This window comes from Dendronephthya gigantea, unplaced genomic scaffold, assembly GCF_004324835.1.
Source record: "Dendronephthya gigantea isolate DGI-Jeju-01 unplaced genomic scaffold, DenGig_1.0 000001F, whole genome shotgun sequence".
Lineage (NCBI taxonomy): Eukaryota > Metazoa > Cnidaria > Anthozoa > Malacalcyonacea > Nephtheidae > Dendronephthya > Dendronephthya gigantea.
In genome coordinates, this window is record NW_021163011.1 from 1,038,435 (window position 1) to 1,055,484 (window position 17,050).

The 17,050-nt window shown below is 35.4% G+C and overlaps 2 protein-coding genes across 2 annotated transcripts in view; one reads left to right on the plus strand and one right to left on the minus strand.

The window, feature by feature from the left end:
* Nucleotides 1-1,067: 1,067 nt before the first annotated feature.
* On the minus strand, nt 1,068-10,396 carry LOC114527984 (sodium-dependent multivitamin transporter-like). The gene is made up of 15 exons (XM_028549636.1): nt 9,779-10,396; nt 6,195-6,260; nt 5,894-5,945; nt 5,557-5,624; nt 4,938-5,089; nt 4,694-4,834; nt 4,321-4,450; nt 4,147-4,235; nt 3,918-4,042; nt 3,414-3,481; nt 2,912-2,998; nt 2,157-2,308; nt 1,882-1,988; nt 1,649-1,770; nt 1,068-1,559 (listed from the first exon to the last, which is right to left on the minus strand). Exons 1-15 carry the CDS (start codon nt 10,112-10,114, stop codon nt 1,449-1,451), a joined length of 1,806 nt encoding a protein of 601 aa, XP_028405437.1. The 5' UTR covers nt 10,115-10,396; the 3' UTR covers nt 1,068-1,448.
* Nucleotides 10,397-10,724: 328 nt separating this feature from the next.
* LOC114523714 (DNA polymerase epsilon catalytic subunit A-like) overlaps nt 10,725-17,050 on the plus strand; it is a 28,895-nt gene continuing 22,569 nt past the window's right edge. Inside the window, exons 1-10 of the mRNA XM_028544732.1 lie at nt 10,725-10,916; nt 13,078-13,210; nt 13,642-13,722; nt 14,004-14,048; nt 14,613-14,705; nt 15,050-15,129; nt 15,367-15,510; nt 16,004-16,058; nt 16,228-16,305; nt 16,819-16,926. Of these exons, the coding sequence (XP_028400533.1) occupies nt 10,840-10,916; nt 13,078-13,210; nt 13,642-13,722; nt 14,004-14,048; nt 14,613-14,705; nt 15,050-15,129; nt 15,367-15,510; nt 16,004-16,058; nt 16,228-16,305; nt 16,819-16,926 (894 nt within the window). The 5' untranslated portion in view covers nt 10,725-10,839. The remainder of the gene's footprint in view (nt 10,917-13,077; nt 13,211-13,641; nt 13,723-14,003; nt 14,049-14,612; nt 14,706-15,049; nt 15,130-15,366; nt 15,511-16,003; nt 16,059-16,227; nt 16,306-16,818; nt 16,927-17,050) is intronic.

A 17,050-nucleotide genomic window follows, 5' to 3' on the forward strand; every position in this document is an offset into this window, starting at 1 on the left:
TTTGAACCGGGATATTTCGCACGCAGTACGACCTCTCGACTAACAAGTCGTTGCTGAAGCATAGGGTAGTTTAGGTATATTTATAGTGCTCAATGTAGAAAATAACTCAAACAGGCACGGTTACAAAGCTCCCATCGAAAGTGATCCCAAAATAAATTTTTGCGCGCGGGAAGCATCCACTGACGCATCGTAAGGGACTGGTGATTAAAGTGTAGCGAAATATTTACGGTGTAGTGTTTACACAACGCCACGTAGCGCCCGTTTTCGTTCGACTACGTTTAGAAATTGTCGTCGTGTCGCTGCGGCAAAGGTGACGGTTTCGAACAAATCCGCACTTTTTTTCAGAAAACATAGGCCCTGCAAAAATGAAAATCATCATTAACCAGTGGCGTAGCCAGCCCGACAATTTAGTCATGCTATGCTAATATTTTGGTGATCATCGACTGTGAAAACAATGAATTTCTAAAAAAATGAATAATGATAATAACATAAAATTTGCATCGCATGACTAAATTGTCAGGCTGGCTACGCCACTGTCATTAACTGCAGTTAACTTGAGTATGCTTGTGTTCTATTATAATTATATCCGACCCAGGTGCTACAAGACACACTCGTGGTACAATTTCTGTCCAAAAAAAGGAAAATACATCGTGAAAATACAACAGAATTGTGAATTCAAAACAGAATTGATCATGATTTAACCACGAGTCAGTCGAGATTTTAAAATAAGTTCAACGTTTTGTCTACTTAACTTAAGAAGACATCTTCAAACCAAATGATATAAAATTAAAGTTTGAATATATATATAATCTATCTACCAGGTGTTATATTTCAAGATCGTGAGGATGAGATAGGATAAAGGGGTGTAAAATAGTAAATGACAACACAATACGGCGAGGGGACATAAGTTGAAATTATTTTAAAATCTCAGTTGTTTTGATCGCCATCTTAAATTACATTTGTATCTTCGTTATTTTTGAACGGTTAATCCAGCTGGAGGAATAAGCTGCACAAATTTGCAACGTTGAAAAGATCTGAATTTTGACGTAAAAATATGTAGCATTTGCTATCTCATTACGAATGTTATTGAGTAGATGACGACGCTACATGGTTACCATGGTTATAGTTGGTTACCATGGACTATGGTTATAGTTATGACTTAGAGAACGGTAATGAATGGTTACATGGTTACCATGGTTTTAGTTATGACTTAGAGAACGGCAATGAATGGTTACATGGTTACCATGGTTATAGTTGGTTACCATGGACCATGGTTATAGTTATAACTTAGAGAACAGCAATGAATGGTTACATGGTTACCATAGTTATAGTTATGACTTAGAGAACAGGAATGAATGTTCCAATTTCGCAAATCTTGCTTAACGTTTTATCAGATGTAATGCAAATAAGTAATAAATACTAAAAATATAATTTCTGTCAATGCATAGTTATAAGTTTGTCGACATTTCCTTCACAGAATCAGAGTTCATCAACACAACAGAATCGGCATGTTTCTGTTTGCCCTGGTTTGTGTTCACAACCTGTTCATTTCCAGAATCCTGAATGCAAAATTTGTAAATTCTTAAAATGACTGCATGTAGTTGATTAGCTGTGCACAAAAGAGCGTATAAAAACGTGCAATCATCACCTGATTATGAAGTCCGATACTCTCGCCTTGTTCACTTTGCACGTCGGTATGGCCAGTGAACTTTGCAGGAAGCAAACGTTTCCACTTAAATAAAAGCCTTGGATCAACATTTTGCTCACCATCTACATATATAGGCGTATATATAACAAGAAAGAGATTTTGTTAACACTCCTTTTACTGGTTATCAGCAAACATGAAGGATTCGTCGTAAAATCTAGAATCTAACATCCTACCTTTCCACAGGAAGCTAACCAAAAGACCAACAACGAATGTTATGAAAAAACAATAGAAACTGTACCAGAATGGGGACGTTTTGTAAATATCTAGGCCATCGTAAATCCTGTTTAGACAAACATAAAAGCGAAGCATTTTTATACCGCGGTAATTATGATCCGTAATTTCACTCTTTTGCGGAGAATTTAGAAGTTTATTTCGATGGAGCAATTGTGTGACTTTTTCCCACAGGGGTATAACCCTGTAACGACGTTGTAAAATCCGAAGAACTTACTTTGTTGTGTTAGCGACCGTTGTAGTTAGATTCGCATCGGGGCATCGATCAATGGAAACTTTTGGTATGGACAACGGCGGTTTGTGAATCTTCGCACCAATGGCGACAAATAAACCGAAAGCAAATCCACTGATAAGGCCAACGTAGGCTCCCTTAAAAGTTCATATCATAAATTGTTATGTATAAGTCTTGAAACATTCCTCTTATTTTATCTGACCGGCACCCATGGTGAGCTTTAATACAACTGGAACGATAACTCCATAGTAGGTCAGGGAAAGATAAGTCTTCCCTTGTGGTTGGTACATTTCTATGATGCACTTTTCTAAAGTTGGGACCAAAGCCGTCCAAAGGTTAGGAGGAAGGACAGGGGAAATCGCACAATTGATTGTTAAACTACTTGATTCTTAGGGTTATGCATGCTAAAGCGGACACAATGACAAAATCTAGGGGATTTTGCGAAATGTATAAATATGTATAATTTAAGGACTTTGCATGCAGTATCGATCTGAGCTAATGGGGCTCTTTGCGGTTAAAACTTCAAAAATAGCACAAGGAACTCGAGATCTGCCGATCGCCAAATCAATCAATTTAACTTCCTCGAGATGCACTCCTCCCCACACAATGGCACCGCTGGTTCATCGTCTTCCTTTGAAGTCCCTGGTCCGAAGTACCGGCACAAGGCGTAAGGCTGACGAGAACGCGCGCAAATTGCTCAAAAATTAAATATCCCGTTCTCCTAATTCTTTCTTAGTCACCTTTTTGTTTGCAAATTTAGTAAACATCCCGATTGAGTAAATGGCAACCACAGGACCGCCAGCGACGCCGGAAACTTGGTAAAAAGACTAGAAAATTTGATGAAGGTACATCCTTAGTAAAACGTAAAACAAAATTGCACCAAAACGGAAATATAGGTTTGTTATGTCATTTGTAGGTTTTGCATTATCGTTAGTATTCGCATAATTAGTTGCATTATCGCATTATGGTAAGTATTCGAATTCGTAAGTCGAAATATACCAAATGCCCATTAGATTAACCAAATCATAATTGGCAATATCAAGAAAGATGACACCAGGTGCATTCATCTATAATGTATTGCACTCTGGGAAGCATGCATGGATATTTAAAAAAACTTCAAAAGAACCCCTAACAGCATGAAAGCGTCACCTTGCGAAATTTCCAGAAAAAAGCCACGATGGCTATTAATACATTGCGCGACATGCACACCCGCAAAAGTTATTTTTGTTTTTTTCATTTTACCTGCAAAATCGTACCAAGCGTCCCACCTAGGAATGACAATCCGACTGTGACCAGACCCAAAGTTGCAGCTAAAATGTTTTACACAGATTTAAATTTTCATACATACATATTTCGGTTCTATACATTCATCCTATATTTAAACAGTACACCGCAATTCATTTATTTCTTTTTAATGAATGACATGGAATCATGTGATAGCATAACTTTTGATACCAAGTATATTAGTGGTCGATTAGTATAGTCGATGTAGCACCCCAATAATCCCATTGGTGTCCCGAAACCTCTCTTATTTACGCTCTTGGTTAAGTTTGTCTAATTGTAGTTTTTTGTACCAAAGCAGTAGTAAGTTAAGTGTACTGATGAAGGTTCGCTACCGTAGCATGCATAATGCATGTTCGAGCTGTGCTTTGTTAGAGCTGTTCTTTTTGTTAGGAAAAAGTAATATTTAGTATGATCATGCATCCCCCGTGTCCAAAGGAACAAAAATATCAAAAAATGTTTCACCTATACATTTTGACAATAACGTCAACCTAGATTCCGAGACAACCAAATTTCTGTGATTCACAAAAGGCTTGACAAAATCTTCCAAAACTACTGCTGCCAAAGAGTTCATCCCAGATGACAGGGTGCTTGAAACAAGTAAAAAATTATCTTCACGAATCACGATATTTAGGAAAGGGCAGAAAATTCGATAAGATATGTAATCGTATAGCCAACACGATGTGGCAGATACCTTAATGTTCCACTGAACAAGCAAGCAAGGAAGACTCCTGGTAAACCATGCAGGTGCCCAATCACATCCATTACGAAATACGGTAGGATCTACAAAATTTTGGTCAGAGGCGTGTTCAACAATAGGTGAATGGAAATATTGAAAATTCACAATTCACATTTTGAATATAGCTACCTGATCGGAACTGGATATTGCTTGTCGTTTTTTTGGATCACAGCCCACGTAGTATGCGAATATAACTGCTCCACATAACGAGCATAGTGACACAGTTAGTAAACTCAACGGTAACGCCATCCATACTGACCTAGGAGACGAATAAAGAATTTTTGCGATTCCGGATTTGTAGTGTACATGCGTATAAATAAGGTCGTCAACTATATTTTTTCACTTGTATGAAAGGGCTTTGGTACACAAAGATGGTGATGCCTGATGGTGATAGTTCTATGTGGTGATGCCTGAGTATAGCAGTTGTCGTGTTTTTCTCATTTAAGTCGATAATTTATTTAATGCCAATTAAAACAACGGCTGACGGGTCTAACTTTCACACCTTTGTGCATCCTTTAGAGATTTCGCAGACAAAAATCTTTGGACTGCTGTTTGATTTACAGACCACAAAGGCAGAATTGCGAATGCCCCACCAATGAACATTACCCAGAACGTTGTTCGTTCCTTTGGATCAAAACTAAAACTACACAAAAAGGAGAAGTAGATGTAAGATTTAAGATTTACCGTCTAGGTGGTGTAGAAATATCATGACAATATTAGGAAGAGGGAACGTTAAAAACATTTACCTGACGCTGGTTCTATTATTTTCTTGAAGAATTGACAGAACATGTGATGCTCCTCCTGCTTTGGACGTGCCGACAATAACAACTATCACTAAACCCCCCAGCATCACAACAGCTTGAAAAACATCATTCCAAATTACTGCTCTGATACCACCCTAAAGAGTCCAAAATCTTTATCGAGCGCAGGAAACATCAGGAGTACTCAACATTGGTCCATGTTTCCTTATCATGGTAATTATCCTGGAGTCGGCTGTATAACTATATTTTGCATAGTTAAATCCTATAGTTAACTCAGAAATACACAACTCTGATTGAATGGACAGTTCTGTCCTTAACTACAGTTAACTTTTAACTAGCCTTTTATACATTTGGGCCCCGAGTGTTAAAAGTTTCATTTAGAGTACAAACTATCAAACCCAACGTTGAAATTAAATGCATGCTTCCAAAAATATAGAATGATTAATGCAACAATAATCGGTTACCAACAGTCCAAAAAAAGGAAAAAAGAGCTCTTCAATTTTATTGTAAACCATAAAATTCGCAAAATGAAATTTATAACCAATCCTGGCATAACTCACATACAAATCTAGAATGCCTATTACTGATAGCTATATGAACTTACTATAGTTGTGTAAAATGTACAAACAACTCCTATTGATAAAATAGACACCCAAATAGGCAAGCCAGTAACTATAAAAAAATAGATATTAGATAAAGATCTCCTGTGAGTACCAATTATCTTACAATTTTAACACGCAAGTGCTCCATGCTTGTGTGGGACATCTTAATCACTAAATAATCCCGAACAGAACAATGATACTTTCATTGTCTTCTAGTTTTGGCAGCTAAATACGGCAGGCGATTTATACATGTAATTCCCAAGCCACCCAAAAAATGCCAAATTATCCGTTCAGAATCAGTTTAGGTTTCTTCAATTAAATAGATAAGAATAGTGATACCTGATTCAAGTGCCAAAGATGGACCATATGTGACAATTGCCATATAAAACAACTTGAAAAAATACAAAAAAAGTTTTAGATCCCAAAACTAAAAAAATATCTTTACATTTATAAGAACTTATAAGCGGATTAATCCGGGTGGATAGCAGGAAAAAATCGAAACTTAGGAAACTTTCTTTCCAATCCGACCTTTTTTCCAATCAAAGGAAATATTTAATTTATTTAAAATGCACACATTTATAGTGGTTTTATTTGGTGGTTTATTATGTACAATAAGAAAGATAAATGTAATGGAACTTACTGTATAGATAATGAATAAAATTGTCCCAATTATTCTGATACCAAAGGAAAAACGTCTTTCTAAATACTGTAATAGAAATGGAAGTTTGTATATCGCTTATTTTATATTATAGTATTCTTATTAATTCTTATTATTACTAGCATGATAGAATTAAAGGGGGTTAATTGGTTGAGACATGAGGGGAGCGTGTTTATTCGATCCAGGGGCTTATTCCTCAATTTTGTTTTTTTTGGTTAAACTTTAAAGAGACTTTACAGGGTTACATACGGTTTTTTACCTCCGCGGCCGTGGTGGGAAGGTTGAAAGAATTTGTTGGTAGTATATAGAATTTATAGGCTTTGGATATTAATAATTGGAGCTTTTGTTAAAGATTTTGTTAAAATTCACTGGTTAAAAATCGATGTTGGAGATACTTAAAGCATAATATATTCTTTTCAAAATACAAAACGTAAATTTTTGCCAACAAGCATTCTTTTGGTGGTAAAAGAACTGCTCCGATATTTCAGGAGGGGGAGGAGGGGGTAGTTCGATTCAGCAGGAAACCTAATAAGGATTGAAAATTGTGCGATAATATAATAAATATTGACAATAAGTAAATAGATTAGTTGAAAAATTACTGTTATGTATACTCATAGGGTTTTGTTTATATGTCTATACCGTTATGTATTTCAGGGTTTTGTTTATCGCACGCTTATTTTTAGCTGCTTTATGTTTGTGCCAATCTCGTCAAGACAACGATAAATCTTGGTGCAATATTTCAAATGCACAACAGTCATTGCCATTGGCATTGCCATTTGGCTACATGATAAACGACACCGTAAACGATATTATGGATTTCGAGAATTCGACATATGATAAAGGACACAAAAGTCAAGTCTTAATGTTGCTATGGAGACACGACTTGAGAGAAATAATGAGTTTGTTTTCTGCCAGAGGTCTTCCCATTCCCAAGGCGGAGACAAGAGGAATGTTGAGATGAAACTTGAGCACACATCTTAATTTGCCATGGCTCAGTTACAGGATGGAAAAAAAATTCAAAGCTTGAACTAGCTGGTTTCAGTGAAATGAAAATAACTGGAACGTTCTGGAACGCTCTGGAAGTCACCCTCCAGTCTTTACACAAAAACAAACACGGCCAAAACAAAAGTATTTTGTTGTGATTTCGTAAATCTGATAAAAACTCCCAAAAAAAATTCTAGGGACATAAATAACAGATTTTGTTGGTACTTCCTGCCGGCTGAGACATTCTTGATGTTAGTAGAATGCATTTTATGGACCTATATTTGGAAATGCGGAGTAAGACGGCTCTTTGCTAGCAAAAAGCGTAGAGCCTGGCGTGACAATGCAGGGATATTATACACTTAATGTATGCTCCCGAGGAAAATAGTGAGTTTTGTTTTCCCAAGAGTCTGAACGTTTCCCGAGACGAAGTTGAGGGAAACATTGAGACTCAAGGGAAAACGAAACTCACTGTTTCCCGAGGTAGTGTACATTAAGTAGTTTGTTATATAGGAACAAAAACATACATGTTACACAACAATCTCATTAAAAAAACCCACTTTACATTGTTATGACAATATGCCGGGAACAATTTTTCACTTGTTACCCTGGCGCGAAACATCGTATTTATTTAAAGTCATGTGACTACGAATGAACCAATCACATTTAAAATACAAAGCAACTATATAATAATTGTTTTTTAATACTCTATAATTAATACAACTTTTTTGCCATCTAGTCACTTGGAATTATTAAAATAAACATAAACTTATATTAAACAATGTCTATCAGGCGTATTTTGCGATTAAATTTTAGCTTTTAGGATATCTGTTTCGTACAAATATTGTTGTCAAAATTGCACATCGCTATAAACTTAAATTTGTTTCTAATTTGTTATTTATTACAGTTCACTGGCTGGTATAAACACAATAATTCATAACAGTTAAGTAAGGTCACAGTATTTTTCACGTAAATGTGTTTCTATTGTTCATCTCAGGACTAAACAAACATGCATCTCCATCCAGATGTGTGCACAGAATTTTGAACAAAGACTTCAAAACAAATCAGGACAGCATTCAAATAAAATGCTTTATAAAAATTCAGATGGAAAATGTCATTGTTAGTCAAAAGAAAGGGGCATGTACATTCACATTGTAATGATTGTATAGTATCATGATGGTGGTAAATACTAAATTATTGTAAAATCATGACACTTGTATATTAGACGTCCAGTGTTTGTTATTCACTAATTTACTGTATATACATTTGGTGTCTTTTGGAAATTGCCATATAGTAAACTTAAGAAAGCAACCATTCAATTTGGCTGCAGACCATAAACACGAACAATCGTTAGCCCATTTTTGTCTCCTCACAACACAATTTTTTTTACTATTTCTTATCCTAACATAATTCTAGTTTAAAAAGCTAAAATCAAGAGCATGCCATTCTTCATCTTACAAATTCCATAATTGGATTAGTTATCCCCACCGTGCGAGGGTACTAATTCTGCCCGGAGATTAGTACATAGTGGAATCCAAAATTGTCCTGTCATGGACGTTTGACTGTTTTGTCAGTTATGCGCATGCGCAAGTAACCACTAGTAATCAACAATGTTCCGATTGGCTAAGACAGAAAGTTTGTATTTCAATGAGAACGTCAGCAATTTAACTGTCATTTTGTAAACTCTTTTGTAAAAGCGTTTCTGTAGTTTTAAAAACTTTGCGCAAAATAAAATGAGAAGAAACAAGATAAGGAATGACAGATAACTATGAAGAGCATGGATACGGTTCAAGACAAAGCGGTGTAATAGAAATAATTCATAATCTGCAAGCTTATAAGTGTTTTAAAAGGGTATGTGTTTACTTTGTTTATTTTGTATTTGCTTCACGGTAAGGATGCAGTTTATTTCAATAATTTTCAGCTTTGTATAAGCTGTTTTGCAAATAAAAACCAACTATGAAAGGCTATTACATGTTCTCTTTAACTTCAAAAAGTATTTTTGAAAGTATAATTTGAATTTTGATATGACAAAATATCACTACACACTATAAAACTTTTAGCCCTCGACTGCAATCACAAAATAAAATAACATTTGAAGTTTTTGTTTGTCTCTGAAGATTTTGTACTGTTTTAATTGTTTGAAACTTCAAATTTAAACCATTACTTAATTGCTATCATGGCATGATGCAGCAAATAATGAACGGCCAAAGTTTACACTAGGTTTATGATTATTTTTGTACCAAATGATAGAAACATTAGCTACTTATAATATACTCCATAAAATATAGTATAGCCTGATTTGATAAAATATAATATAGCCTGAGTTTTGTGTCATTTCATAACATAAGCTTAGGTCATGCAGGTTAATTAATTCAGGAAATTGTGTACTTGGTTTGAAACAGCAAGGGGTCCTAGTATTTTTATTTGTTATTGTGATCAGGTGAGAATGGAATTTTGGTACCAAAATTTGTTGTTTTATCTAATAAGTCAATTAAATCTACTCACCGCTATATGGTTAGTCTCTATAATATTTGTGACTAGTGAAAACATTCAATTGAGCATTAAGATCTTCTAAATCACTTTACCTCATATGAGCTTGTTAGACCTAATTCGTACAATATTGGCACAAATATCAAGGCCACAGATGGAAACGCAAGAAAATATGACACAACCACCAGCCAGTACTGTAAGCCAAATGTATAAATCTCTGAAGGTACTCCAAGAATGGTAATACCGGACATAAATGAAGCAAGCAATGACAATGCCACGGGTATGCTCATCATCTTTCGACTTGCCAAAAGATATTCCTTGGTTGTAGATGGTTTTGATATAACAGCATGGTAAATACCAACTGCGACTGAAAGTACTAAGGTAAGGCCAAACACGGCGTAATCTGCCACGTGAAATCGTAAAGTACTCATGATATAGTGACAGTCGTGGATATAGTAGATGTAAAGACGTTTTTACAACACAAACTGACCAAGTTTAACAGTTCGACTGGAGAGTTTAATCTATGATCGTGTTTAGGCTACAACTGATACATGGCACGTCCGACACATCTCGAATTTTACTTCAAAACACCACATGTGTTGCGTGAAAGAAGATACCAATTGTCTTTGTTGTGTACATAATATCGATCAAAGATCAAAAATATTGGACCCGACCGTTTTGGACGACGCTTTGCTGGCTTTGCTGGCTTGCAACTCCCCCCCCCTGTAAAGATAGAAGTCATGTAAGAAAATATCGGTATGTATGCTTCCACAAAAAGTTATTCTTACAAACGAGGAAACGTAGTACAAAAGTATAAACAAAACATATTGTAATAATTGTAATGTATAAATTAGTTATTCACTAATATATCTTATTTGCACGTGTAGAATAAGTCAAAATCACTTTGTAATCATACTTTAGAGTGCATTGAAATAATACATTAAGTCATTAAATTAGATTTGAAAATTTGTATTCATAACTTCCACCATGGATGCAAAGTTGGGAAATTTTCCTGTCGATTCCCGCCAAATCCCGCCAAAATCAAAGGCATTGAATGGAGTCTTCGATCGGTACATAGAACGATTGTTTATTTCATTCGATCACAGACTTGGGGTTCAGAGGAGTATGCAAAATATGTAAAAATCGGCCTTCAGATATGTCAAATTTTAGAAAGAGGCTGCCTTCGAAGGCGATCAGCAGCTCACGTACCACAACAGGCGAAGATAAAAACAAGTATGTATAGTGGCAATCGCTAATCTAGTTGTCTGTATTAAAAAGTGAGGCGATTTACTTTATGAATTGCATGATCAAGTCATTCTATAAATTTTTAACACATGAACAATCGATAGAAATTAATATCAGATAAGTAAATTATTTGCAGCTTCATTTTAGGGGTACGATTTGGGGGTGTATCCGTATATGGGTGTCGGGTGATTGTTAGAGTTTTATAATAGAAAGAGTGTAGGGGGATTGTTATGAAAGCTGGTGGGGATTGAGGAAGGCATACATTTGAAAAGGATAAAATAATACAATATTTTTCATTATTGCAATCACTGTGTCCATCACAATCACCCTATCTTGAGTTAAATGGCAATAACTCCTGCAATTTCATGTGACCATCAATCAAATTATTACAAGGTGTACCCATGGCTATACCAGAATGCTCCTTCTTGATATGAGTTTTTATTTCATTAATCAATACATGGTGGATTTTATTATTGTGGCTTGATCATACCATGATCCCTAAAATTATTTCTATGCTTGAAAGCTTGCTTGTCATTATTGCAAACTTTGCAACCCAAGGCAGTGTGAATGAAATTAATATTTTGAGTGAGGTTAAGTTATATAATGGTTTGGACCTGAATAAGACCTAAATTCCAATAATTATCCGAAAGCTTAACTTCCTTACACCAATGTTATTGATGTACAACTTTATTGTGTACTTCTACCCACCATAACTTTTTCACTTCCCCAGGGAGAAATTTCAAAATTCTTATGGTCGGTTCACGCGATCCAATTTTGTTGGATCCAATTCACTTCTGATGAATGCTTTATAGTCTGTTGTCTTGTAATGTAAAATCCAACAAAATTGGATTGTGTGAACAAATCTTTCCACAAAATTGAAACTGAGATTGAGTAATCTCTTTTTATAAACCAGTAAGAAAACAATAATGTTTCAATGTTTTGACTTTTTATGCATGAAAAACACCTTAATGTTGCAACTGGAAACAATTTTTCACCAAACTAATAGGATAGCAAGTGGCTACGATAACATTCAAAATACAGCATTTGCAATAGTACTTGACTATGTTTTTACAAGACATTGTGCTAAACACCACAGAAATCGTCCGTGCTCTGCCAAATTATAAAAAAATGGCAGGGGATCAATTATGATTTATGAATAACAATTTTTGAAAAACACTTGAGATCAATCAATCATAAATTGGTAGAAAATCAAGGAAAAATGCGCTATAAAATGTTGCTTACCTTGGCTTGTGAACGAAATGTCAGTTGAAAAAATATTACAGTCACCTTCAGCTCAAGCTCTTGTGAAATAAAATTTCTTCAATTTTCTGGTAGTATTTATTATTGTTTTCTAGAATGCGATGTTTATTTACCGTATGGCATATGCCCTGGAAGATACATTCGCTGTAAATACACAAAATAAGCACCCCTTTCACCGTCATTTTGAGTTTTCGAAAACGTTCGGAGTTTATAATGCGCGGGAAGCAACAATTAGGATCAATCACGGCAGATCGCATAAAATTGTGTCTTCGCGGGAAACTCAATTAGTGCATTTCAACGCAAAAATGTGGTCTTGAACCATGGCAATGGACAACTGATGTAACTACCTGGATTTTCAGCTTTTCCATTTGATTTCTACACGACAAGCTAAAGTATTAAGATTCGCAATGATAACTGGCCTCATTTTGAAACAAAATGCAAACCATATTTTAAAAGTAATATTAATATTTTATATTATAGCTTTTTTAAAAATCGAAAAAAAACCTGAACATCCTTCTGCAATCCCCTTGTCCCCAGCGCCGGTGCCTTTATTGGAGCCTTATATACTGGAGATTGAATCACGCAGACTGGAAGAATAACCAATTTCGAGTTTATTAACTGATTATCTTTACGATCCATTAGCTGTATACGCCCATCGTGATTAAATAAAAGTTTGATATTACTAACAGCTAGATGATGAGCGAATTAAGCCTATGAAGCACTGTTGACACCTAGGGCTGGGAGAATCAAAGTTTAAGTGCTGTAAAACCAAATTTAATAAAAGTTTTTTGATGAAAGAAAACATTTTTTACCCATCAAAGACTTCCTGGTCTGATTGTCTATCAACTCTCTCATTCCCTTGTGACCTTACCTTTGTTCGTCTTTTCAGACAAGATGAAGCCAGTTCTGTAGAAGCTCGCACATTACGAATTGAAACAAATGAATTGATCGATTCGAAATATGGTTTTGACCGTTACAAAGACCCAACCGACCGCCTTGGGTGGCTGATTAACATGCATCCAGTAAGTAGAAAACGTTTGAGTAGTAGAGAAAACAATTCGCTAATCTATTGACAGTTTCCTTTTAGGCCAAACAGAAATTTGTTTACATTTAGTAACGTGTTCAAAATGCATAAATGTTTAACTACTTCTGGTAAAAGGTCGATAAATAAGTAATAAATTGGAATACAATATTTACATATATTGCATACAGCAATTTTATATTAACAGACTTGTAATTACGAAAAGTATCATAAATAATTGAAAAAGTAAAACAAGGGAAATCTGTTCCACCTAAATTTAGACAATGTATAAGCATTGATCTCATTCATCTCTTCATCACCGTATAAGTTTGTCGAATTATGTGCAAATAGTATATTAGGTTAACATATATTCTCTTGTTTGAATTGCACTGCAGAAGAGCAACATCCTGTAAATATCCTATCAATTTCTAGACTGAGGTTCTCGACGATGAGAAGAAGTTGATTAGTGCGCTGGACATGTACTTCATTCAAGACGATGGTAGAAAATTCAGGGTAAATTTGCAACTGTAAATTGGTCTTACTTTATTACGATCCCGAACATCCTACTTTTATTTTTTCCAATGTACGGGGATACTTTCGGGAAAACACTCAGTGGGTGTTTGTGACAAAGTGAAAAATGACGCCATTAAACAAAAAATGAAAAAAATTAAGTTCGACGAACTTGGAAGATTTCACATGTGTATTACTATTGACAATTAATAACTTTAAAATGGGATTACTTGGCACTGATGCATTGTGTTTCAAAGTACTCCTTTTCTTCCATCATCTCGTAGGTCCCTTTGCCCTTCAAGCCATATTTCTACATCTTGGCAAAGAAGGTAAGCAGAAGGTAACCCTAGAGTGACTGAAATGCTGCCTGAATTTAACCGAACAAAGGAAGATGGGCTGTACAGCGTCAAGTTTTGTTTCACTGGATGACTTCAAGAACATTACCATTCCATTCAACTGTACGAAGTACCATCAAAATAAAAATAAATGATGTCTTAATGATATGAATTTTTGGCGCTTAACTATGTCTCTAGTTTAATTGTCCCCCTTGACCTTGTAACAGAACCTCGGAGTTTTCCAGTTAGTGCTAAATTTTTGGAGGCTACGAATCATTTATATCTATTTTTGCCAAGAAGGGTTCAGAAATATGCTGGCCAGAAAAAAAATTAAATCTCTCACTGAACAGGATTTCCTGCGCTGTTGTAGTATACAGAATGCCGGGTATTAACGATAGTGCTGTGACGATGGCGCTTTCCGCCCGCCTTAGCGCCAGTCCTGCTCCTTGGACATCTTCATTTCAAATTCCTTTAAATATAAGATGAAAATTGGTAGAGAAAGTTAGATGCATTTTATTTTAAATATAGGGTAAACAAATATAGTATTTACTTTACTAGGACACAGATCGTGAGCTTGCTACGTTCTTGAACAGGAAGTTTTCAGGTCTCTTATCAAATATAGAGACAGTTCCAAAAGAAGACTTAGATTTGGTATGTACTCGACTTCGCAAAATTTATTAGCTATTCACAGTGAGAACCCTTACACATGCGTGGTAATTTTCATGAAATTTGTGCCGTTCTATTTCGTAAAATTCTTAAAACTTTTGAATATAATAATTCGACTGCTGATGCGATATATTTGCTTGTACATGTATGTCTTTTATCTGCTACAGAGCCGAAACTATATATAGATGCGATAACCGGGATGCATATTCATATATTCGATTATCTCGGCGAATTTCGTCTTGAAAAGAAATCCGTTGAGCGGAAGATTCTATCAGCTACAACATCGACTTTCTACAATGTTTACTACTGTCAATTTTTAATTTTTTTAGCCAAATCACCTTGTTGGTCTACGGCGGAGCTACATTAAGCTTTCTTTCATGAACGTTAATGACCTGATGAAAGTTAAGAGGTAATCTGCTGCTTTTACGGAGTATCCCATCTATAAATCAACGGTGTGCTAATGCAGTCCCGAACCATTTTCGCCAAAATGGTTTAAATAGAATGTGTGACGAGGAAAGATGAAAGATATATCCGTCTACTTGAATTTCAAATAAGTGCATGCTTCAAAGAGGTATACGGATACATAAATCCGTAATATATCTCTAGCAACACATTCGCAAAAATTGTTATGATATTACTCTTGTAGAGTGATAATGCCAGCTGTTCGTAAGAATAAGGAAAGACTTAACTCAAATACCACGTACAATCTCGTGGTGAATCAAAATGTCGACGATAAATGGGCCGGAAACAAATCTCTGTTCGATCAGATGGAGAATATCATTGATATCAGGTACATAGGTTACCAAGGTTCATCATTTTCTTTTCACAAACATATTCCAATGCCACTAAAGAAATTGAAAATTTTATAAGTATTCTCTCTAAGCTATTAAAACTATCCGTAATTTGAGTGCCTGAGTAATAAATTTATCAATAAGCTAAAACACGGCAGTCATGCAGCCTGATCAAAAGCACCATTTAAGACCAAACAAAAATATTCTTGAACTATATAGGAAAAGATTTCAAAACATAATACATTTTGCAATTTTTCCCTTTATAAGTACAAAAACAAGAAATGCTGTCAAACATTTTTCATGTTATATTGTACATAGCGTCTAAATTTGAAATGATTAGGTTCAGATATTTTTTGCATCAGCTTTATTTCTACGTGTCCCCTGGTTTTTACAAGATATAACGTATAAGCTGGAAGTTACTAAAATTTGGTTTTGCAAGCATGCAGTGATATGTGACTTATCAAATATTTCTATGTTTGGGAAATAATTTAGAGAGTACGATGTGCCATATCACGTTCGCGTCGCGATTGATTTGAAGATTCACGTGGTAAGATGCATGCTGCAAATATTAAGTTATGTATTACCGATCTTTTCGATTCAAATAGGTCTTAATTGAAATTAGGCAATCGAAATATATTTCTGACACCGTTCTCATGCATTAGGCCACAGCGTATAAATGCATTTGTTGCAATGCGTGTTTTTTCAAATAACCCAAGGGTCATTGGTACAAGGTGAAGGTGCGAGGAGGATTATATCCCGAGATGGAAAGACAAGATGATTTGTTGGATAGGCCTGTAAGTTTATCTATACTTCTTGAATAATTGTTCCAGACAATAGTGCCATTATAGTCGTACTGGACGAAATACAAAACAGTTTTTTAAAGAATTTTTCTCGTTTCGAAAAATGAAAAATGATTTTTGCCGCTATTTATACACGAGATGTTCTTAAACTAAATGTCCACTGGTGCACCCCAGGAATTGAATCTTCGGTTGCATGCAGTGCTTAGTAATGTTGGGGCGTAGTTGTGTTGTTGGTCTCCTAGCGGTTCTGGCCAAAACTAGCCGGGCAAAAATGTCTCCACGCGAACATCGCTTGTATATTTCATGTTGCTTTTCCTTGCAAACTAGGCTGAAGTGAAAGTTGTAATGATCATGCTCATTATAGGAAACATGCACTCGTTGCATTTATAATACCTTGATGCTTATTGGAATCATTGATTCTTCTATTATACTGCATGCGTTTCGTCACAAGATGTGATTATAGATATTAATTTCCTATACTTGTCATGATAAAAAATGTCAATACAGGATCCAGTGGTGTTCGCCTTTGATATTGAGACTACGAAACTTCCGCTGAAATTTCCTGACTCCAGTGTTGATAGCATTATGATGATTTCCTACATGATTGATGGCCAGGTCAGTATAGATTACTTTGCAAAAACGGAAACGCTCCAAACGCTCCTAAGAACATTATGATATACTACATAAATCTAAACCCCGTTTTTAGGCAATAAATCCACTATTAGGCACATACTCACAA